Genomic DNA, 23504 nt, shown 5'->3' with positions numbered 1-23504 from the left:
GGGGAAACCCCTGCTTTTATGAACACTCTCATGGGATCTTTTCTGTTCACATAGAACAGAAAGAACTTCAGCTTTCAGGCATCTTATTCAGCAGAGCATTTAAGCATGTGGTGAAGTCCCATTTAAGTCAGTAGGAGTTTAAGCATATGCTTAAGTGCATTTCTGAATAGGAATTGACTTGAAGTCTCATCCATCTGACCTCCACACAGTAAAAACTGAACGGAGTTTCTTGCACACCTTGCTTCAAAAGGTTGAATAACTGAGCTGATGCTGAAACTTTAACCTGTGGTCCCAAGGAATCTAGAAACAGATTCAGATCTGATGCTTAGACTTCTAAGCTCTTTGCTCCAGAGAAGGATCAGACAAAGATTTGCAAAAGTGAGTCTTATTGCAGCCTCCAAACCAAGCAATCTAGACATCCATTTTTTAATTAAAATAAGAGGGATTGTTCCACATCCTTAGTAAAGGTTCAGATCCTCCTGTACTATCGCTAAAGTCAATGGAAGTTCAGCCTTTTACCTGCGTGGAAGAAGGAGTAGGGCTGAAATATAATTTTTGGGAGGAACCTAAATTTCCTCTTTACTGTGGTGGTTGGATTTTGCAAGGCATTGTCATATAGAAAGAAACTCAGCCTAATGATTGGGTAATTTAGATTTTTGTTTGCACTTCCCAGAACAAAACAGGCTCGTTGCTGATGGTAGTTTTGTGTGAAAAGAGAGGAATTCCAGTTCACCTTAGTAATCATTGGTTTCAAGACTCCGATTTTAGAAATGTGATGTGAAGGCCTTATCACAATGGAAAGAAAACCTAGAACTAGGGAAGAATTTCTCATCCCTTTTAAACGGATAACATGGCTGGGAAAGAGGAGAACTATTGACACCACAAATTATAACGGTGTTATTTTTATTATTACTGTTGACCTGTACAGGAGACTCTGAGGCTGCACTCTGGTTCTTCATATTAAGCACAGCAAAGAAATATGTTAGCGGTGGCAACATAAATCAATACTAAGAGCTTGGCCCAATGGGAGGGAAATTTACATAGTGAAAGAAAATTGAGGAACTGTTTTTGTTTTTCCTCCAATAGTATTCAGTGCAGTGTCTAACCCAAGCTTCTGCACATGTTCACTCTCTCAATAGCTAGACTTATTCTTCCTATACAGTTGTTTTGCTTGCTGTAACACATTTAATAGAAATGCCCATTAGAAGACCTAAATATGCACTAAATCACTTAAATTCACTGTCAGTGCTCAAGCAGTCATCAGTGGATCCAGCCCCAAACATTAACTCTGACCATGCCAATAAATATTCTCTTGCAATCCTCATTTTGTCCCCTCCCCAAGTACGAAAGGAAAGAGATGAGCATTGTAGCATAGCTCACTATATCCCCTTTCTTTCTCATTTGGTAGCTATGCCTTTAGTCAGCATGGCTTAATACTGTACAAATTCTAGGTTTTAGAATTATAGAAATCAATTATAGAAGGGATTTTTATTCCAAAAATTAATAAACACTTGTCACTTCAGTCTTACTAGCAGTGTTGACAAAGACACTGATTTGAATTTGTTTAGCCTAAGGTAAAGAATATAAAATCCTTTTATCCATGCTGTTACTCTCTTAGAATCATAGAATACCAGAGTTGGAAGGGACCTCTGGAGGTCATCTAGTCCAACCCCCTGCCCAGAGCAGGACCAATCCCCAACTAAATCATCCCAGCCAGGGCTTTGTCAAGCCTGACCTTGAAAACTTCTAAGGAAGGGGATTCCACCACCTCCCTAGGTAACGCATTCCAGTGTTTCACCACCCTCCTAGTGAAAAAGTTTTTCCTAATATCCAACCTAAATCTCCCCCACTGCAACTTGAGACCATTACTCCTTGTCCTGTCATCTGCTACCACTGAGAATAGTCTGGATCCATCCTCTTTGGATCCACCTTTCAGGTAGTTAAAAGCAGCTATCGAATCCCCCCTCATTCTTCTCTTCCGTAGACTAAGCAATCCCAGTTCCCTCAGCCTCTCCTCATAAGTCATGTGTTCCAGACCCCTAATAATTTTTGTTGCCTTTCGTTGGACTCTCTCAATTTCTCCACATCCTTCTTGTAGTGTGGGGCCCAAAACTGGACACAGTACTCCAGATGAGGCCTCACCAATGTCAAATAGAGGGGAACGATCACGTCCCTCGATCTGCTGGCAATGCCCCTACTTATAAACCCCAAAATGCCATTGGCCTTCTTGGCAACCAGGGCACACTGTTGACTCGGCAACAAGGGCATGCTTATTTCATGCTCCTTTATCATGGCTGTACTGATTACTTACCTTTTCCTGTCTTCACTGCTGTCCACCTGTTGGTTAAGTCCCCTGTTTCTCAGTTTGAGCAGAGTGGAGTTGCCATAACTGTTGCTACTCTAATGCAAATTTTAGAGAACAGTATAGCGAAGACTTTTTCATTTTGGTAAACAAGCATCAAATTGTTCTCAGTCCTTTATCACAATGTGCCTTTGCCTTCAAACCCTCATCACATAAATATTTTCTTGTTCATCCAAGGAATTTTATGTCACTCCAAGACAGATTAACTTAAGTGATAAGATGCTAAATATAAAACTGTTTTACAACTACCTACAAATAACTGGCAAATAGAATTTGATGAGATGTAGATATATTTGATTTAAATAACAGTGCAGCCTCAAGGAGAGAGAGATTATAAAATTTAAAAAAACTTGCTAATGTAGTACTCAGGTTAAGACTTTAAATTTGCAACAGCAGAGAATTCAGTGTTATAATTTTCATGAAAAGAAAAGGAGTACTTGTGGCACCTTAGAAACTAACCAACTTATTTGAGCATAAGCTTTCGTGAGCTACAGCATCCGATGCATCCGATGAAGTGAGCTGTAGCTCATGAAAACTTATGCTCAAATAAATTGGTTAGTCTCTAAGGTGCCACAAGTACTCCTTTTCTTTTTGCGAATACAGACTAACACGACTGTTACTCTGAAACCTATAATTTTCATGGTAACCTTAAACTCATTTGCATTGAATGGGCCAGATTCAGAAGTACAAGTGAATGGAGTTATTGCAGATTTACATCATATAGCTGAAAGAAGATATCACCCAATGTTTAGCAGACAATCACACATTGCCATTTAGAATGAAATGACAGCAACCAAAAGGAAAATAACCATTGACTTAGAAGAAAAACTGGTGTGAGTGTGGGGGGAAGGAGGGGAGAGCATGTTTTAAACCTTGAGTAAATATTAAGTATATTTTTACTTTTTTGTCTCTACAGGTTTTTCATCTGCCCCATCTGAGATTCATTATGGTACCTTGCAGTGAGCAATGACCTCCTCTGAAGACTATAGGTGCCAAAAAGAGAGAGACAGTGGCCTTGTTTCCCTCGTACTTGACAAAGTGAAATGGTGCTCTTAAGGTGATAAGTGTTTACTACACTTGCAAACCCAAACTGTTGGCTGGACAATTTTTCCCTGACCTCCACCGCAGTGTTCTGATGGACGGTTGACAGTGACATCATGTAGTAGTCCCTGAAGTGTTGTCATAACTGAGTTGCAATGGTTTTATACACTTCCCCATTTCCCAACAGCTTTCTATCAGTTCTGCATTCCTTTTCCTGGGGCCTGATTTTCCCATGTTATTGGTTTGCAGATAGGCTTGTGGCCTCCTTTGTTCCTACCACCTATGAGAAACGTCAAAGGGCAGATGATCCATGCTACTTTCAAGCACTCTGCATCATTATTACCACTCCCATCTACTTGGCACTGCTGGTGGCATCTCTTCCTTTTGCCCTGATTGGCTTCTTGTTATGGTCACCTCTCCAGTCAGCTAGAAGGCCATATATCTACTCCAGGCTAGAAGACAAGAGCCAGGTCAATGGAGCTACACTACTTACTGAATGGAAAGCTACAGGCAATGGGAAAAGCTTCTGCTTTGGTAGTGCCAATGTTTGTCTGCTACCAGACTCTCTGGCAAGATTTAACAATGTGTTCAACACACAGGCACGGGCTAGAGAAATTGGGCGGAGAATCAGAAATGGGGCAAGCAGACCACAGATAAAAATATATATAGATTCCCCCACTAACACATCCATCAGTGCAGCCAGTTTCAGCAGCTTGGTCTCTCCCCAAGTTGGAGATAGCACTAATCGTGCTGTCAATGTAGGCATCAAAAGGACATCATCTATGGAGTACAAAGGAGACAATTCTGGCTCAAATAACAGTGAGGATAGCAGAGATGCTAAAACTGGAGGGGAACTAAATGAGGGAGAGGACAACAACACATGTATTGTGCGCATAAGTGGGGAGGATAATGGCCACATTTCAGACCCAGAAGCGGATGCCATTAGTGGCCAGGCTCATATCAGTAGCCCAGCAGAACACTCATTGGAAGGTGAAAGAGAGAGCCCAAAGGGTCAAATACCCAACCATAAACAGAAAGAAGGAGATTCTGGGAGTTTAGACAGCTACACTGCCTCACGAGAGTCCCTGGTTAAGGTTCGCATTGGAGATGGAACAGTGGACCAAAGTAACATTAACAACAAGCTCCTTTACAAAGCTTCGGTCATGAAGAAGACCTCTGTGAGGAAAAAGAAGCATATGGATGAAATCTTTGACCATGAGATCTCTGCTTTCTTCCCTGCCAACTTGGACTTCCTGTGTTTGCAGGAAGTGTTTGACAAAAGAGCAGCAGAGAAGTTGAAACAGCAGCTCCATCACTATTTTGAATACATTCTATATGATGTTGGGGTCTATGGCTGCCATGGCTGCTGTAGCTTTAAGTTTGTTAACAGTGGCCTGCTTTTTGCCAGCCGCTACCCAGTTATGGATGCTGCCTATCACTGTTACCCCAATGGAAAAGGAACGGACTCCTTGGCTTCCAAGGGGGCCTTGTTTCTCAAGGTAAGGCCCTTTCTTTTTGAAACCCGTAATTGTCTCTAGTGCACACTTGGTTATAAATAACCTGTACTATTGGTCAATAAACTTTGTTAGAGATGGGTCAGAGAAGCAGTTTTCAGATCTGGATTACATTTAGGCTAGAATTTGTGGTTTAGGGAATGTACTAAGGTGATAGACGTGCATGAAACGTTGAAGATTTGGGGGTAGAGTTTGAGTTCAGATTTAAGGGTGTCAAAGTATCAAGCTGTTCTCTTGGGATTTTGCTCTCATTTTGACGAAATCTCTTTTTAATAAAACATGTATGCTTTAAATAAGCCTCGAGAGACTCATTAACAGGTGAGGGATAATGATGCTAGCATTCACTCGCACTGTGTGTTTACAGAGCAAACTGGGGATGTTTGAGGGACAGGCAGCCTCAAAACAAAACAAAAACTAAAATTATTTCAAGAGACATGTGAACTGTCTTTTTAGCATGTAATGATGCCTCTCCCATTGTGTGAGGTGACAGTTGATAAAGAAGTAAGCAAAACCAAAGGAAAATGTTTGGCACTGAAAATTATGATAGTAGTTTATGCAGAGTAAAAGATGTAGTGGAGGACAGTGGTGAGTACCAAGTGCAAAACGAGTGGACCAAAAAGTCTGGGGAGCCTGTTTCACGTAGTGACTATTCAAGAGGGTTGTCTTGTAAAATTTTCCAGGCTTTGGAGAGCAGGTCTGAGATGCTTCTCTTTGGGAGGACAGTTTTCTACAATCAGAGTGCAACTGCCCATTCTGTTTTCCACATCAGAAGTTTGGGAGCATTATGTTTTTTTCACTTTCTTAGGACAATTAATTTAAATAAGATGATAGTTGTGAGAATATATGATCTGAAGTAAAGAGTTGTGCTTGTCAGAGTCAGAGGAGGCAGATACTAGACATCTCCATAAAATGAGCTGGTTTTGCAAGACTGGCAACATATTGTGTTGAATTCTTATGAGACTGGCTGTATATCTCACCGGAAACTACAAAGCACACCCCTTCTCATTTTGGATTTGACCAAGAACCAAAACTGTAAGGCTAGACTCAGATCCAGGGTTTCTAATCCAAACGTATCCAAAAATCCCCAGGAATATTAGATTTTAGGTTCTGGCCTTTGATATAGTGTGAGGAGTTTTCCCAGGGTGCAACCTGGACTGTGGGTCTGCTGAGTCATCCTGTCCCACCAACCTGGGCTCCCTCTTACACTGTGATGCTATTGGAAAGCTAAAAGCCTCTGGCAGGTACTGCACTTACGCAGACATCCACAGGCAGGGACACACCCAACTGAGTTGCACGAATGCTTCTCCTAGCCACTCATGAACCAACAATAGAGAGACTCCAGCAAATTCCCTCCAGCTCCCCAGCCTTGCACCCCTGAACTGTACTATCTTGCCCTGGACAGAAGCCTGACCAGTGTAAGTTCATTACCCAGTCTGCCCCTTCCTCGATGTTGAGAGGACACACACTAGCCTTTGTAAGCTGAGCTGAGATTTCCCAAACACTTCATCCAAAACACATTGTTTTAGGTAAAATATAAAACAAAGGTATAAACTACAGAAATATAGATTTTAAGTGATTATAAATAGTAAGTATAGAGCTCAAGGTTGGTTATCTAAGAAATAAAAGTAAATTTGCTATCTGAGTACTAGAATCTAAACAGGATTTGAATCGAGCAGTGTCTCACCCTGATAGTATAAACAGGCCACAGATCTTCAGTACTCAGGCTGGAACTCTCCTCCAGCCCAGGACCACCCTTCCCAGTTCAAAGTCTTTGTCCTCCAGACATGTTTCCAGATGTTGAGTTGTGGGGAGAGTGAGGCCAAGTAATAATGTCACTTCCCCTCTTGATAGTTTCTTCCAGCTTGCTGGAAAGATCTATGCTTGTGACATGGAGATCCACCCCCATTGGTCAAGCAGCCTCCATAGTCTACATGATGTCTCTGAGAAGTCTTCTGGGATGGTTGGGAGTGTGGATTCCCTTTAACAGACCATGAGCACATCTGGCTACTCCATCGTTGTACCTGAAAGGCTGGTTGTGGGTGTTCCCAACCTCAAACATATTTCAGTAACACACATAGTGCAAAACTTCATTACTTCACATACAATGATAGCACATACAACCTAACAGGATATTAAAGTTCAACAGATCAAGAATTTTAAAATGATACCTCACAAGGCATACCTTGTACAAAACATCATCATTATGTGTCAGTGGTGAATATGGGGGTTCCAGGGTACTGCTTTAAGGTACAGAGTGCCACATATACCTCCAGTTTAAGAATTTTCTCCAATAATTTAAGTCCAAGGTTTCATTTACAAACAATAAAATGTTTCAAGTGCTCAAGCAGATACATTTTTCTTGCAGAAGTGCAGTTTAGATTGTTCAAAATCCATTGTTGCAGTAGTCATTAAGAATAAGAGACTGAAAGTACAGCTTAATAAGGTTCAATGCAAGTAATGAACAATGGGAGCTCCTGTAATTTTTTCTATAAGGTGTATAGGTGAATGGATAGCTGATAGAATGTTTTGGTAAACCCTAATAACAATCAAATCAGAACCTTTAAATATGGGAATTAGAAGACAAGCAAACATACTCATACATACGGTATATAATTTGTAATCTTTTACCATTCCTAATGTATATTACATATTACAGAACCAAAATCTGAGGTCTGTACACCATGAGCTAATGAGGTTCACATTTTGGACCTGAATTTTGTAGCCTGAGGTATGTTTATCAATAAAAAAAGAACTAAAGTTTGTTCTGTCATCATTCAGAGCTGCATACATAAAACAAGTATAAACTCTCTACAATATGGAAACTACTCAGGTCACAGTGATTCCACTTCAATTTGTGCATATATTAAGGATTAAGAGATTGTTTTTAATCTGCTTTCAGCTGCCCATTGCTGCGTCATTGATTTGTTACCCTGCTAGGAAGTCAGCAGTGTTTCCATTCCCCTTGCAGAAAATTAAGCCTCTTTTCCAGATACCATTGGGATAATAGACTTAATTATTGATTCAAGTTCTTAAAGTCACAGTTTAGTAGGGGATGAGGGACCAATTTACTATAAAGACTCCAGAAGGGCCAAGATCACTTAAATTGGTACACATCTCAGACCCAGCTTGAAAACAATATTTGTTTCATGCCTGTGCGATTCTGACATACTGTATTTTATTCCCCAAATGTTTTTATTCTGAATTAAGTATACTCTGTACTATGAAATGCTTTTCAGTTTGAATTGTACATTAGTGGTCACAGGTCATTTCTTGCATCAGAAGATGCAGGATGATCTATATAGTTTAGCTTTGACACAACTTATTTAGTAAAAAAAAGTTTTTAACACTTCACAAACAGCAGAGTTTATGTATTACTGAAACGGTAACCTACAACAAATGAGGGGCTTGGATATTATGAGCCTGAGCCAAAGACCACTGAAGTTAGCAGGAATCTCCACTGATTTCAGTGGGCTGTAGATAAGGGTTTATATGGGGATGTCTGCATCTGTACAGAACATATAGTCCTGCAGACATCTCTGCAGCTGGGAAGTGTATTTCCTGCGGGAAGCAAATACCATGCAATGGAACACAGCCTGGAGGACAATTGGTATTGTAAAGCTCTAGAGCTCTTATCACGGAGTGACATAATTCATTTTGTTGTGTTTGGAACAATAGTAATGAGATTTCATAGGACAGACAACTGTGTTTTTAATAAGAGCTTAACTAGACTACATGTGAGGAGAGGCCATTCTAGGTAATTTTCAGCAGATCTCTGTCCCTAAAAGTCATCCAAGTGCCAGTACATTAAACCAAGGGAGCACTAAGTTAAATCATCACATCATCAGCATAAAATCTCTCTGATTGTAAAATACTTTTTTTTGCCATACCTGAAAGTTGTCTTTTCAAATTAACTATTTCATAGAAAATATGGTGACCATGCTTAACAGTAATACAGGAGAGCAGCATCTGAGCTTCTCCCTTGACCATGGGGGAGCCACATGGCCATGAGGTAATCAGCTGCCTATTTCCTTCAAGCTGGAACATGGTGTGTCTTACAAGAGTTATAACATGGAAAATGTCCCTGACATAACGCCAGGTGTCTGGCAGTCCTATTCTCCACTAATTTTACAGGCTTCATCATTTGGCTCTTCTTAGTCTTATCTCATTCTTCATTCTCAGCCTCCAAATGCTCCCTGGAACCCCTCTTCAATTTGCTGTCCCCCACATGCTCATTTTGCAAATATATTCCCAAGCAATCCTCATCTATCTTCTCACAAAGTACATTCTTTAGATCCTGTTTTGATTTTCCATAGTCATTTGGGAGCCCCTGATTGGAACTGGATGTCGCTAGTTTCCAGATTAAGTTTTTCATTTGCTAGTAGTTATTCCCAGATTGCTTTGGACCATATTCAACCTAATCTGATTTAAATTAAGGGTTTATCTCAGCATGAGTCCATGTAGTCTTGTTGAGGAAGAGCCTAGCTGCTCCCCATTCTAATTTCAGGGATGGAGTTAAAATTACTCTTTATGCAGGCAGGCATATTGCAGGACTGTGTGATTAGATTCTGTCTGCTTCATGTGGAAAGGAGAACATGCTGCCATTTTAGGAAGAGGAAAGCTATCTCTTTCAAAAACAGAGTAGTACTTCAGAGTCTTCCTCTTACCTCTCCTATACCACAGATTCAGCGCTCAAGGTAAAAGAGGAATGACCTCCGTACTGTGGGGGAGAGGCTGGGGGAGGGGGGGAAGAAGAGTTGATTGGGGTGAGTGTCATGGGGTTATGTATTTAATCATGTACAGTTTCCAGCCATCATGATGACAAACTCTTAAATCTTGCAGAATCTCAGAAAAAAAGCTAGCTTCCAAAATCAGAAGAATGTTCACAGGGGAAAGGAGGGTGTGGGTGTGTGTCTTATTTTATTGGTATCATCTGTCCCCTGCTACAGAGCAAATGCAGCATGAAGCTAGATTAAATTTAAATTAAATTCAAAACTGTTTGAAATTTGAGTGGCTTTTGCATTACAAAATGAGACTATTTCACCAAAAAATTCCCTACATTTCACACACTTGCATCTTTGAAATAAGCCCTTTTTCCAGTGAAGAGGGAGCTCCGTTATAAATTAGGATTACCCTGCCCCCGATTGGGAAGTTCTGGATTTTGAGGGGCTTGTGTAGACAAACAATATAGTTTATCTGGGGCTATAGATAGCTGAAGTATCAGTAGTAGTATCTGTAAAACACTCAACTCTTACCTTGTGCTTTTCATCTATAGATCTCAAAGCACTTTATAAAGAAAGGTCTGTATCATTATCTCTATTTTGCAGAAGAAGAAATTGAAGCACAAAAAGCTGATGTGACATATTCAAGGTAACATAGTAGGTCAGTGGCAGAGCCAGGCCTAGAGAGAGAAGAATGGAATCCAGAGCCTTTTAATATTGGTTCAAACCTAGCCTTGATCAGTGGTGGCTGACTTGATGCCAGCTGACCGCTTTTCATAGGCCTGTGTAAAGGTGGATTTTATAGTCCATCACAGAAGCCACCATCATCCTTGGCACTTTGGCTGGCAATTTCATGAGCTAGACCACGGATTAGGCATGGAAGCTTGAACTAATTTCTCCTCTGTAGAAGGTGATATCTCCAGGTCAAGATTAAGGCATTCTAATAGGCTTGGCAGAACTCAATTTTTATTATTTTTCGAATTTTGACAACTGGTACTCATTATTTTATTTTTCCTGATTTTTAATTATTTTTACAGTTGTGGGAAATGGAGGGGGTAGAATTGGGATTAGGGCTAGGGCAGCGCTGACAGCAGGGCTACAGGGGGTTGCCAGAACTGATAGCAGGGTTGCAGGGGGCTCCCTGTTGGGCAGCGGGGCGAAAGACACCTGGGCAGAATGTGCAGGGGAAACTGTAGTCCTGGGCCAGCATATCAGAGACCCTGGGCCAGGGTTGCAAGGAGGAAAACAAGCTCTGGGCTGCAGGGGAGGCCACCCCACTGCTGAACAGTTCCTGCCCAACGTGGGCTCCAACACTCTTGGCTGGTGAGTAAGTGAGCAGGGCCATGACAGCAGAGCTGCAAAGGGCTGATGACACTTGATCCCAGCAGGTGCAAGGTGTAGAGAAGGCTGCAGTCCTGGTGGGGCAGAGCAGAGACCCCTGGCCAGGATTGCGAGGAGGAAGAGGGAGATGAGCCTCCGGTCACTGGGGATACCTCCCCACTTGAACAGCTCCGTCCCTGGGCAGGAGCCATTCAACAGTGGGATGGCCTCCCGCACAGTTGAGGTTTGGCCTTCTCCTGATGGCCCTGTCTTGGGGTCTCTGCTCTGCCCTGCCAAGACTGCAGCCTTCCACACACCTTGTGCATGTAGGATTCCAGTGTCACTGGCCTGTGGCTGTGCAAGGAGCTGTCTGCAGCTCCATTGTCCTTCCCTCCCTCCCTCCCATAACTGCAGGGCTACAGAGGGTTCTCTCTACTGCTGCAGGGTTGGTGACACCCAATCACTGCATGCGCAAGGTGTTGCACCGAGTCACTGTTGGAATTACTGTTGGAATTTTTTTGTGATTTCAGTGTGTGAGCTGAAATCCATGTTTACTGACATCTCTCAATTTAATTAGAATCCTGCCAAGCCTATGTATTAGCAAGACAGTGAGGGGCTGTTGCTTCCTGTATGCTCCATGTTCTGTTGGTAAGTGGAGAACTTAAGTCTTCAGAACTGTCAACCCAGCACCTTGTTCCCCTGAACCTCTGGCAGGGTTCTCCATCTCAAACATGAGGGTCCCTTTGGTACATAATAACAGAGATCTAGGAGAAAAAAATTCTACTCACATCTAAGAGACAATTTAATAGGTAATGCATTAAATCAACTGGTCTCTGCTGCCACTGAAGACTAATGAGAAAAAGTTACCAAACACTCCGGAAAACCAATCCATTTTCATACTCTGACAACTTGGGCCCTGCAAGACTCTGCCTTGGATTTGGTGACATTGTGTTCTAGCACAGAGTTCCCCATTTGTTCCCTCGGGAAACAACCTTGGACTCTTTTGCAGATTTTACATCTCCTGTCATATCCTTTAATGTTGTTTCACTACAAAAAGGGGAGAGATATCTTTGCAAAGTATGACTGGCTCACATGCTCTTCTGTGCTCATGATGATGTCTGTGAACGTCCATGGTAGTCATGAACTTTGCTTTAGCGTGAGTGCATTCACACACAAGCACACACATTTTTTTGTCCTACACTCAGCTGAAGAATAACTTAGTATCATAAATTTTATATAAAAGAGAATGTGTTATCTCCACTAGGTAAGGGAAAAAATCAGTCCATTTTTATTCTGAACAAACAGTGCACTGTATTTGTCAGAAGGTGAGGTCTTACCCGCAACCTCTTTTAAGCATGGACTTTGTCTTATCCACTTGTTCTACCCAAGAGTGTATGCCATAAAATTTGTCCACTTCCCTGCCACTGAAACTCCAATGCTCTTCCAAGCTGGGTTCTGATATTTGATATTTTTCATGTCTGCATTGTGATATCATTTTGTATCCTATGACCTAATCTTCTTTCCTACCACGGTACAAGTTGGGGATCTCAATCTTCCCATCTCACTATAGTACATTCTGGCTAATATTAACACCCTGTCTCTCTCCTCTTCTGAACAAAGAATAGCACAGTGCTGTAATGAAGTGTCCTGGTATGTGGACATCTTTACTTACACGCAACATGCTACAGAATACAGCATGTCCTCAGTTACTATGTATTTGTGTCTATTTCATAGATGCTTACAAATACAATGTTACTGCATAGAACAGGAAAATGGCTTAAAATAAACAAGTTTATGTAATGGTTTAGATAAACTCAGAAACTTGTATATTTCTGTATTGACAGTGGCCTGTTCTTTATAAATCAATGTTTTTGCTGATAGGACAAAGATAAGAAAATATTTGTGAGTTCTCATCAGGGATCCTAGTTTTCCATGAAAAAAAAACAAACTTCTTCAATAAAAAAACATAAAAATCTGCATTTTTCCATAACTAAAATGAAATCTGACCATGGGAGCCCTGCTGCCCGGCCCTGAAGCATCAGTTTCCCATATTCCTGTGTGAACACTAGTGGTATGGGGTTCTATTGTATATGTTTTTTTTTTTTTAAACCAAATGTAAAAATTAAAGATTCTCTGTAAAAATGCAAATTTTGCATTTTTCCATGGCAAATAGGTTTCTAGGATCCCTAGTTCTCATCGACATAAGATATTTCTACACTGTGACAGCGCCTGGATAAGCTAACTTGGGCTTGTGGGGCTTGGGCCACAGAGATAAAAATAGCAGTGTAGATATTCAGGCTGAGGCAGGAGCCCTGGCTCTGAGACCTATCTTCCTCGTGGGGTTCATGGAGCCTGGGTACCAGCCCAAGCCTGACTGTCTACACTGCAATTTTATAACACCCCTGAACCCAAGTCAACTGACTCAGACAAACTGCAGTTGTCTTTTATTGAAGTGTAGCTACACCCATAGTTTTTCTCATAGAGCAGTGTGTTCTATGGCATTTTGCCCTGCATTTGAGTGGGAAAACTATGCCACCACCTAATCTTAATTCTGAACTCTCCGAAGTGGAAGTTGCTTTGAAAAGGAGACTCCAGTTGTGTGCAATTTCAATCAAATAGGTAATGGAGCTTTCATCCACAGTGTCGTCTAATAATTGTTTCGTAGTAGCAGCAGCAGCAGAAGCATGACATATAGAAAAGGAGTGTAGTTTCCTTGCAGATCAAGCACCATCTGATCCATAGAAATGTAAGGTTGGAAGGGGCCTCAAGAGGTCACTAGTCCAGCCACCAGCCCCATGTTGAGGTAGGGCCAAGTAAACCTAGAGACCATTACTGACCTGTGTTTGTCTAACTTGTGCTTAAAATCCTCCAATGGTAGAGATTCCACAAACTCCCTTGAAAGCCTATTCCAGTACTTAACTATCCTTATAGAGAGTTTTTCCTAACTCCTCCTAGCTTGGTGTCATCCACAAATTTAATAAGCATACTCTCCACTTCATTATCCAAGTCATTACTGAAAATGTTGAATTTTACTGGACCCAGGACTGACCCCAGCAGGATCCCACTAGATATATCCTCCCACTTTTACAGGGAACTATTTATAACTACTCTGAATATGGTCTTTCAACCAGTTTTGTACCCACCTTATAGAAATTTAATCTAGACTACATTTCCCTAGTTTGCTTATGAGAATGTCATGTGTGACTGTGTGAAAAGTCTCACTAATACCAAGATATATCCCATCTACTGCTTTCCCCCCATCCAGTAGGACAGTAATCCTGTCAAAGAAGGAAATTCGGTTGGTTTGGCATGTTTTTTTCTTGACAAATCCATCTTGCCTATTATTAATTACCCTGTTATCTTCTAGGTATTTACAAATTGATACTGTTCCAGTATCTTTCCAGATATTGAAGTTAGGCTGACTGGTCTATAATTCTCATTGTTCCCCTTTTTAAAGAGAGGTACTATATTTGTCCTTCTCCAGTCCTCTGGGACCTCACCTATCCTCCATGAACTCTCAAAGACAATCGCTAATATTTTCGAGATTGTTTCAGCTAGTTCCTTAAATACTCCTGGGTGAATTTCGTCAGGTTCTGTGACTTGAATACATGTAACTTATCTAAATATTCTTTAGCCTGTTGTTTCCCTATTCTGGCTTGTGTTCCTTCACCCTTGTTAATATTAACTGTGTTAAGCATCTGGCCATAATTAACCTTTTTAGTGTCAAGTTAAACAAAATAGGTATTAAACATCTGAGCCTTCTTGATGTCATACATTATTACCTCTCGTTCCACACCAAATAGTGGACCTGCACTTCCCTTCTTCTTTCTCTTGCTCTGAATGTATTTATAGAACACCTTCTTACTGCCTTTTATGTGCTTTGTTAGGTGTAACTAATTGTGTCCCTTTTTGATTTTGTCCCAACATGCTTTTGCTATTCTTCTGTATTCACCTTTAGCCATGTTCCCACTTTCTGTAGGATTCTTTTTGATTTTCAGGTCATTAAAGAACTACTGATGGGACCATATTGGCTTTATGCTATTTTTCCTGTCTTTTCTTTGCATTGAGATAGTTTGCTATTGTGTTTTTGTGGTGTTGTCTCTTTGAGGACTTGCCAGCTCTCCTATATTCCTTTTTTCCCTCAGACTTTCTTCCCATGGGACCTTACCTACCAGTTCTCTGAGTTTGTTAAAGTCTGCTTTTGTGAACTGCATTGTCCTTACCTTGTTGTTCTCACTCTTTCCTGTCTTTAGAATTACATATCCTTTCATGTTCACTTTCACCCATATTGTCTTCTACCATCAGATTCACAACCACTTCTTCCCTGTTAGAAGCCAGTCTAAAATGCCTTGCCTCTTGGTTACTTCCCCCACCTGCTGAACCTAGAAGTTGTCCCCAGTACAGTGCAAGAACTAAATGGAGATTTTGTATTTTGCTGTATTACTTTTCCAACAGATACCTGGGTAGTTAAAGCTGATCTCTGTGTAGGGCCCTCCGATGACCTACGTGGATGTTGACTCTGTGTCCATTACTGGCAATCTTATCATGTAACCAAAGCTTTTGGTGACCATGTGATTGTTGACCCTGTAGCAGCATTTCTTGATAAACATGTTGTGTAATTTGTTGGATTCCATCCTAATAATGCATCTGTATCAAGAAAGCCACTAAAACCGATCTAGTCCTGATGAATTGCTGGTTTCGGCTACAAATATGATCACCACTTCACAATTTGCCTGAATAAATACATATTTCCCAGACAAAAGCTATGTTTAAGTAGAGTTAAAGGTAAGAGTAAATATCCACAATTTAAGGTAAATTACAGAGATGTTGTAATTGTTCCAAAAATAAGCTTTATAGCCCCAGGAAGTTCACAGGTTAAACTTAAAAGAATTCCAAACATCTTAAGAGTATGTAAATGTAGAGTTAAGACATTCAGACAACCACTGAGAACAATGAGCACAGCTGTGGTTTCAGTCCCATTGAGAACGATGGAAGATGGCTGCCATTTTGAAAGAAGGCAGTTATTTGTGGAATTCTCAGCAGGAAATTATTGTATCCTTCAGCCTCTCCTGAAAGAGAAACTTTTAGCTATGAAGAATAATGAGAAAAAGTGACCATATGTCCTAAAACAAAATATTCAAATGTAAACAATGCGCAAGATTACCGTGAGTTTTAAGTATATCAGAAGTTTGAAGGTGTTTTGTTACTGAGCCATTGGGGGAAGGAAAAAATAAAAAATAAAATAGAGTGAAACTGGTTGCTAATTTTCTTTATGAACCCATAGGAATTTCAATTCCTAAAGTAAGGAACAGATTTACTTGTAAATTCTCAGAAATTCATGCTGTACTCAGACTCTTCAGAGTAAGTGCTGTAGTTTTAGTGAGGATACACTGTATTTTTCATACATTCAAAAGAAGAGTTTTAATCACTACTTCAGGTGCACAACACAACACATCCTTAATTATGGATTTACCACTAATATCTCCATCATAGATTATAGGATAGTCAATGACTCTGAATGCAGCTGATTCTATTCCAAGTCTGCTCTGAAATGCACTTTTTAGCATTTGTCACTCCCTGGAGGTTTCTTTTAGCTGATCAAAGAGGAGTTCCTTGAATCACCCTCTAGGGAGAGATTTTCTTTTTACGTTAGTGATTTAAATAGCTTTTACTTTGATAAAGTTTCTTCACTCTCCTTCACCAGCTCTTCCTGTTTCTTTCCAGACAGACTCCCTGTTTCAATACCACATTCAACAAATACCTATGTTTTGTAGAACAGTAAGTGGTAATGTGATTACAGATACCATAAGTTACCATCATTTAGTTTTATTTGTATGATTGATTTGGAAACTTTCTTCCTGAAGTGTGGAACATTCATTAGGTGCTTGTACTTGTAAAGGGTTATGGAAATTGTACAATCTTATTACCCTATGTTCCAAGCTCACAAGGTGTAGTTTGGATATTTATTCCAATGCATTTGAACCATTTGAAGTCTCTCTTTCCCACCTCCCAAGCCATCTAACTTCTTCCTTTCCACCTGACCTTATCTTCCATTTCCCAACAACTCCCGTAACCCCAGTCCCTAGATCCCTTTTTTCAAGCAAAGAGCTTCCTCTCACCAACACCCAACAAGTTTCTTGACAACCAGCTCCCCCTTTTTGACGCCCAACATGCCCCTCCTTCAGTGACATCATATTTTATTATCATCTTTATTATGATAGTGCCAAAGGGCCAACCAAAAATGCATCTCCACTGTGCTAGGTGCTGTACAAACACATCATAGTAGATGGTCTCCACCCCAAATAGCTTACTATCTAAATAGACAAGGCAGACAAAAGATGGCAAAAGTTGTAGAAACCACAAGCAGAAAGAGCAGTGTGATGGCAGCAATTGTACTGTTTTTGTTGCACTGCGGTGGGTTTTCTTAGGATGGAATCAGCTGAATGGAAGAAGGACTGAAGAGGACAGGGCTGGGGAGAAGAGAGTAAGGAGGGGCAGGTGTGGAGTGGAGTTAAGATCAGTGATTTCTGGAACTCGCAACATTCAGGAAAGCAGCCAACCCAGAGTAGGTGTTTAGATTTGCTGGTGCTCCAAGATGGATTTCAGCATTGGTAGGAAATCCATCTTGGATTTGGGACTGGGAAGGGATGTGAATGTATGTATAAAGGTAGTTAGCTTACTTATTTTGTGAACTGAATAAAAGATTATTTGGGGATCTGGGCTGAGGGTTGGGATGGTTCTTGAGTTTTTTTATAAATTTGTTACCCGCATACCTGCAGTTATCCTAATATGTATAAAAGGGGCATATACTGCCATGCATGGTTTTGTTTAGCAACTTTTAAAAGCAGTTCCATTTAAGTCAGGTAGGTGACCTAAATATTTTCTACACACTCAACTTCTGTCATCATATAGTTTTAATGCAAAAAATATTTAGCGTCTGCTAGGCCTGGATGTATCAGACACTGGTATATTTTGGGGGTTTTGTTTGTTTTTAATACCATGTATCTCCACTCTGTTACAATTAATATCTTTAAGAAGGATATTTTTCCCTCTTTAGTGACAGGAAAGTCTGAATTACCGGCCCCATCCTTTCTCTTTTTGCGCTTGGGAGAAGTTAAAATGCTACAAGGATAGAGCATGGGTGGAGAGATTATGGAACATAGGCGTATCCTTTCCACAGCCAGTAATTGCCAGTTAATGGTATTGATCATATCCAAATAGTTTCACTTTCCCCCTTCACTCCACTTTAAAACTTCTGCAAATCTTGCTAGTCCCATTCTCCCTTGCAGTTGTTTCAGCATCATATTTTCCCCCCAACTTCAATGTGAAGTCAACTGCTGTGACATGAACTCAGAGCAGTAGTTGGTAGGATGGGTACCAAAGAGAGTTTTGAGCTAATCTCACTAACATTTTAACTTACATGTAATTTATTTAAATTTAATGTGCTTAAATAATATAGTAATAATACATTAATTATGTTATGTTAATAATTTATCTCCTTTAGAAACTACAACAGATCCCTGAAGGCAAGAGAGACAGAAAGCTGCCAAAATAGTAAAATAACAATTTTTGGAGATCTTGTAGAACCTATCTAAACTAACCAAGAGAGACTACAGGCAGATAGTGTAGGAATAAAATATATCTTCTTTGGAAGCTACACAGAGTCATTAGGCTTGGTCACCTAACCCATAGGATAGCAATGCAATGGAATCACCAGTAGAACTGGTGGACGTTTTTCCATTGCAGCTGTTTTTCAATAGAAAATTTAGTTTTGACTAAAAGAAATTTTTATGAAAAAAAGACTGCTTTCTGCAGAAAATTTAGACTTCTAATCAAAGAGCAGAACAACCAAAAAATTTTAACTGAAAATTTCCAGACAAAACTCAACAACTTAATTTGGACATGTTGAAATACTTTTTTAGACATTTCTGGTCAAAATGATGTGGTTCACCATTTGTAAATCAAAATATTTTGACTTGTTTCAACCTTAAATCAATTCCAGTATAGGAGAATTCTTTCCTGCAATATATTTTAAGTGCTTTTTCTAATCTAGTTTAGATATTCCAAGCAATAGGATTTCCACCACTTTTCTTGGAGATTATTCCAGTCTAATTGATCTATGAGGAAGATTTTTCCTGATATGCAATCTAAATGTTCTCTTCTGGTAGTTTCATCCCCTTATGCTTAATTATACCTCTCAATAATCCCTCTGCATTATTGGTTTTTACAGGAATTGTAGATGGCCATCGTGTCACCCCTTAAATATAGCTTGGTGATGGAATGTGTATATAGCCCTTCACTCATGCCTCATAAGTGAATCCCTCCAACCCAGCAATCATTTTGTTGTTCTTATCCTTGCCAATATGTTTGTACCATTCTGGTTCTTAGGTGCCCAAAGCAAATTCAGTATTGTATTCGATTTATGGTCTTGCCTCTTGACTGCGAGTTGAAAAGATAGGTTGTAACTTCAGCATCCTGCAAGATTTCTGAACCCAATCCTGAAAGTGAAGTCTTCAATTAAGTATATAAATAGCTCTGCCTAGTCACAAGAGCTGAGATAGCATCAGGAGAAGCAATTACTTGAAAAAGAGAAAAGGAGAAACTGAAGGGAGAAGATAGAACACATCTCTTAACAATAGGAATTAGGGTTTGTCTACTGGGAAGAAATTGCTCAGATATGCTGGTCAATTTCCCTGGCTTAGACATGTCCCTTAGAAAATGTTTTGCCATGGGAAATCGTTGAGGCACTTTTGATAGAAGTATTCATTAGGTGATTTGTTGAAAAAAATTGAGAGATTACTATAATGGAATATTCTTACTCCAATCACAGGGATAAACTAGATACTCCAGTTTTTCCCTTTACTACGTGTGTTGTCTCTCAATATGTATCTATCTCTATTAGCTTTTATATAGAGATAGATATATAGCTTTTATATATAGATATACAGACTCTCTCTCCCTCTCTCAGTAGCTCTGTCTATAACATATAGTTCAAACTCACATTCTGTGTTCTTGAGATTTCTCAGCATTCCCTTGCATTTGAGCCACGTTGACGGAATCTTATTAGGAGGATTTTCCTGTAGTGGTAGCCTACTGTGCTTTATATATTATAAAGTCCTATTTATGTGTCATGCTCCTGTTCTTAATCTGGGATGCTTTATTTCCATGGAAAATAATAACACCATTGAGTCTACTTATATATCAGAATGGAAAGCCCCTGTTTGAGTAGTTTGTTTGAGCAGCAGTGCTCCTAAACACAATGTTTGTCGTTAAGGAGAGAGAATTATTGCTGTAATCTCATACCACTATGCTTGTCAGCTTGAGCTAGTCTTACCTCACAGTATTAAGGTAACTGTCTGGAGTTTTGCCATGATGTTAGGCAAATTTATCATGGAGTTCTATCATTTGGAGGTAAATCTTCAAATTAACTCGTCACTATGACAGCTTGTGTTTTGTTACTCATTATAAAGACAAATTTAGAATCTGAATGGCAGCCAAACCCTATAAAATGAACGATTTTTCTCACCCTAACAGAGGGTGCTGGATGTATACTGCATCGCACAATTCTGTCTTTTGGAGAGATTTGTGGCATTACATTGTTTTCTCCCCTTTTCCAGCTTGGGGCTTGTAGCGAGGCGGTCACCCCGCTCTGGCCCTGAAGGGGTTAAAACAGCCCTGGGAAAGGACTGCCCCGGTGAACCAATAGGGTAGGCTGATTGGGGAAGCAGCCACAGTTTGGGCCACACCCCAATCAGGCCACAACTGGCCCTGTATAAGGGCTCAGGGAGGAGCTGGGGGACACTCTCTCTCTAGCTCTTGAGAGAGATGGACCTGGCTGCCTGGGAGAAAAGGGTACCTAGAGTGGAGCAGGGCTGGGGAAAGGCCAGAGGAGCTCCAGCCTGGCAAGTCCCCAGGCTGAGGCTTTGTTAAAAGCCTATGCACATACTGGGGCTGGGAGGTGCAGCCCAGAGATAGGCAGAGGCACCAGGTCCAAACCTCCTCGCCAATGATGAGTTTACAGATTGCAGTCTGCCTCGGTGAGTGGGGGCTAGATGATGACTGGCAGTAGCCACTGAGATGAGGTGGGGATAGAGGGTTGGGGGTTCCCTTGGGAGGGGAGACCCAGACTGTGGGGTACTGCAATGGGCAGAACTCTGAGGTAAAGGGGACCGGAGTCTGGGCGAGACACTTGCCTGCAGATGGCGCTCCATATGCTGGAAAGCTAATTCCCAGGATGACCAGCAGGAGGCACCACACCTGTGAGTCGTCACTTCGCTACAGTGCTTTTCGGAAATCAGTTTTTAATTGCATGTGGGTATTGTGAAAGAACAAGAATTTGTATATTAATTTAATAGTAGCATGGAGATAAGTGATGCCAACAGTCCCTGCTCAGGAGCTACAGTGCTTATTGGTGAGCAAAGAGTTTACCATTCCCCCCCAACCTATGCTAGCACATTTCAATATGGGTTTAAAATGTGTGTACCTGTTTCCAACCTTTCTTATGTCGGCACCTAAAAGATACAAAGATGTGATAGAATTTGACTGTTATTTTGCAAGTAATATCTTGGGGACTTCTATGTATCCCCCTGGGAGGCAGGATATCAATGTTCTCCAGCTCAGTATGACAGTCATGCCAGGATATGGTAACTCCAAGTGACGCTCGATCAAAGAGCAGCTCAGAAAAATCTCACTATGACCAGTCATGTGATGAAATGAAAGTGGCTCCCTTAGCTCTGGCACTCAAATAACTGTTGCTGTTAGCAAGCATTGTGGATTTTTTGTTGCTGATAATGAGTATCTGTTTTGTCACAAGCTTTATTGGCTTGATTTCATTTATGGGAAGGAAAGAGGTAAGTCACTAGGGAATGAGTGTCTTATTCTATTAGGCCCAGAGTCAGTGCTAGGGTATTTTGGGGGAGTAGTGTAAGAAAAGAAGGAATCCCCTTTGTAGAGCTTTTTATTGATTTCAGTCTCCTGTGAATCAAAATGAAAGAGTACCAGAGCTGTTCACTGATTTTATAGTTCACAAGTGGAGGTCCAATGTAAACAAGGAGCAACAGAGACTTATGCTTGTTTCCTAATAGAATTGCCTCCTAAACCCTTTTTGAAATAAAAAGATCTTTTCAGAGCCTTACTAGCTGAGTAACTAACAAGCTTCAGATTTCCAACAGTGTAACAGAGATCAGAATCTGTCCTTGGATCTTTCCATACCTGTCTTAATGTTTGATTAATGGGTGTGCATTTATATCTTGTTTTACCTTTGCAGATGTACTATGAACTGAAACATGTTTTGTATGTTGCAGTATAATACTGAGAGGTACTAATTTTGCATTTGTCAATGTATAATTATATATGCAGGTCACTTTATTCAATCACATACACATTCTCTCAATTTTAATTCAGCTTTAGATAACATCAGAGTTTAGCAGGATGCTATGTATGGCCGTTATAAATTAGCTCCTCTTGCTGTGGTTTATCTAACCGAAAATGGTTTGGAATCTTTAAAGGCATATTTTAATATTAGTTTCTTGGAATTTTCCCTAGTAGATACAGTTTGAGAAGGAATCTATAACTCATACAGATACACTTCAGAAATGTCCACATGAGCAATATTGAGCCTGATACTGCAATGGGATTTTGAATTTGCAAGGGAATCTGTTTTAGGCACTTCTTCACAATCCCATGCCATTATAACAGGAAACTCAGTAGAAGGATGCAATGGCAGGTGACAATAAATTATGCATTTTAAGCTAGGTTTTGCCTTTAGGTACATTCCAGAGCAAGGGTTGGTGTGAAAATGGCACCACCACAGGAGTGTAGCCCTGAGAGGCATTGTGTACCTCAGGCACCCTTCTGCAATGCAGTTCCTGTGGTCCTCTGAGCTGGTGCTGAGGCAGAAGTAATCTGTTACAGGCCTGTAGAGCACAGCATGCTCCCTTCTCCTGTCTTGCCAGCTTCACGGTGGGGAGCATCAGAAATGGAACCCTGGTCTCATCCCCACACCTGGAATCACAATCTGGGCAGTTCTAATGCAACTAGAGTTAAGGGTCTTCCTCTCCCAGATTGCCCTGTGTGGCTGTATTAGACCCAGCCATAGCATAACCTGTGATATAGTTTTCCAAAACTGCCTAATTTGGGGTTCTTACTCTTGCATTGATCAGAGCAAGATTTTTCCTTTAAGTTCATATGTGGTATAAAATATTCTCTGTAACAAGGTAGAAAAGGAGACTGAAAGGCCATTCCTGAGATTATTAATACCAAACATTTGTTTTAGTGGGCGTACCCAGGATATTTCCTTGTGATAGTGGTCATATTTGACACTTACGACCCTTCAACCTAAAACATGCCAAAGCACTTTAAAAACTATTGCATAAATGCTGCATCCCTTACTATGTGAATTGTCCACTGACTCTGATTGTGGTGCTTTTGGATGTGGTCTGCAATCACACTGTGCAGACCATACTATTTTGTTTTGTAATCTAGGCTCTTGGGGTCCCACATCCCCATCCTTATGCACAGTCAGTGTATCTCATTTTACTAGTAGTCCCA

At 40.6% G+C, this 23504-nt stretch overlaps 1 protein-coding gene across 2 annotated transcripts in view; it reads left to right on the top strand.

Annotated features, from left to right (window-relative positions):
- SMPD3 (sphingomyelin phosphodiesterase 3) overlaps positions 1-23504 on the top strand; it is a 253523-nt gene that overhangs the window by 180732 nt on the left and 49287 nt on the right. For both annotated transcript variants that reach the window (XM_084644719.1, XM_084644720.1), the window contains exon 3: positions 3279-4902. In XM_084644719.1, the coding sequence (XP_084500845.1) occupies positions 3559-4902 (1344 nt within the window). In that variant the 5' untranslated portion in view covers positions 3279-3558. The remainder of the gene's footprint in view (positions 1-3278; positions 4903-23504) is intronic.

This window comes from Lepidochelys olivacea (genome assembly GCF_965140295.1).
Source record: "Lepidochelys olivacea isolate rLepOli2 genome assembly, chromosome: 12".
Classification (NCBI taxonomy): domain Eukaryota; kingdom Metazoa; phylum Chordata; order Testudines; family Cheloniidae; genus Lepidochelys; species Lepidochelys olivacea.
This window is presented reverse-complemented; position numbering and strand designations above follow the sequence as displayed.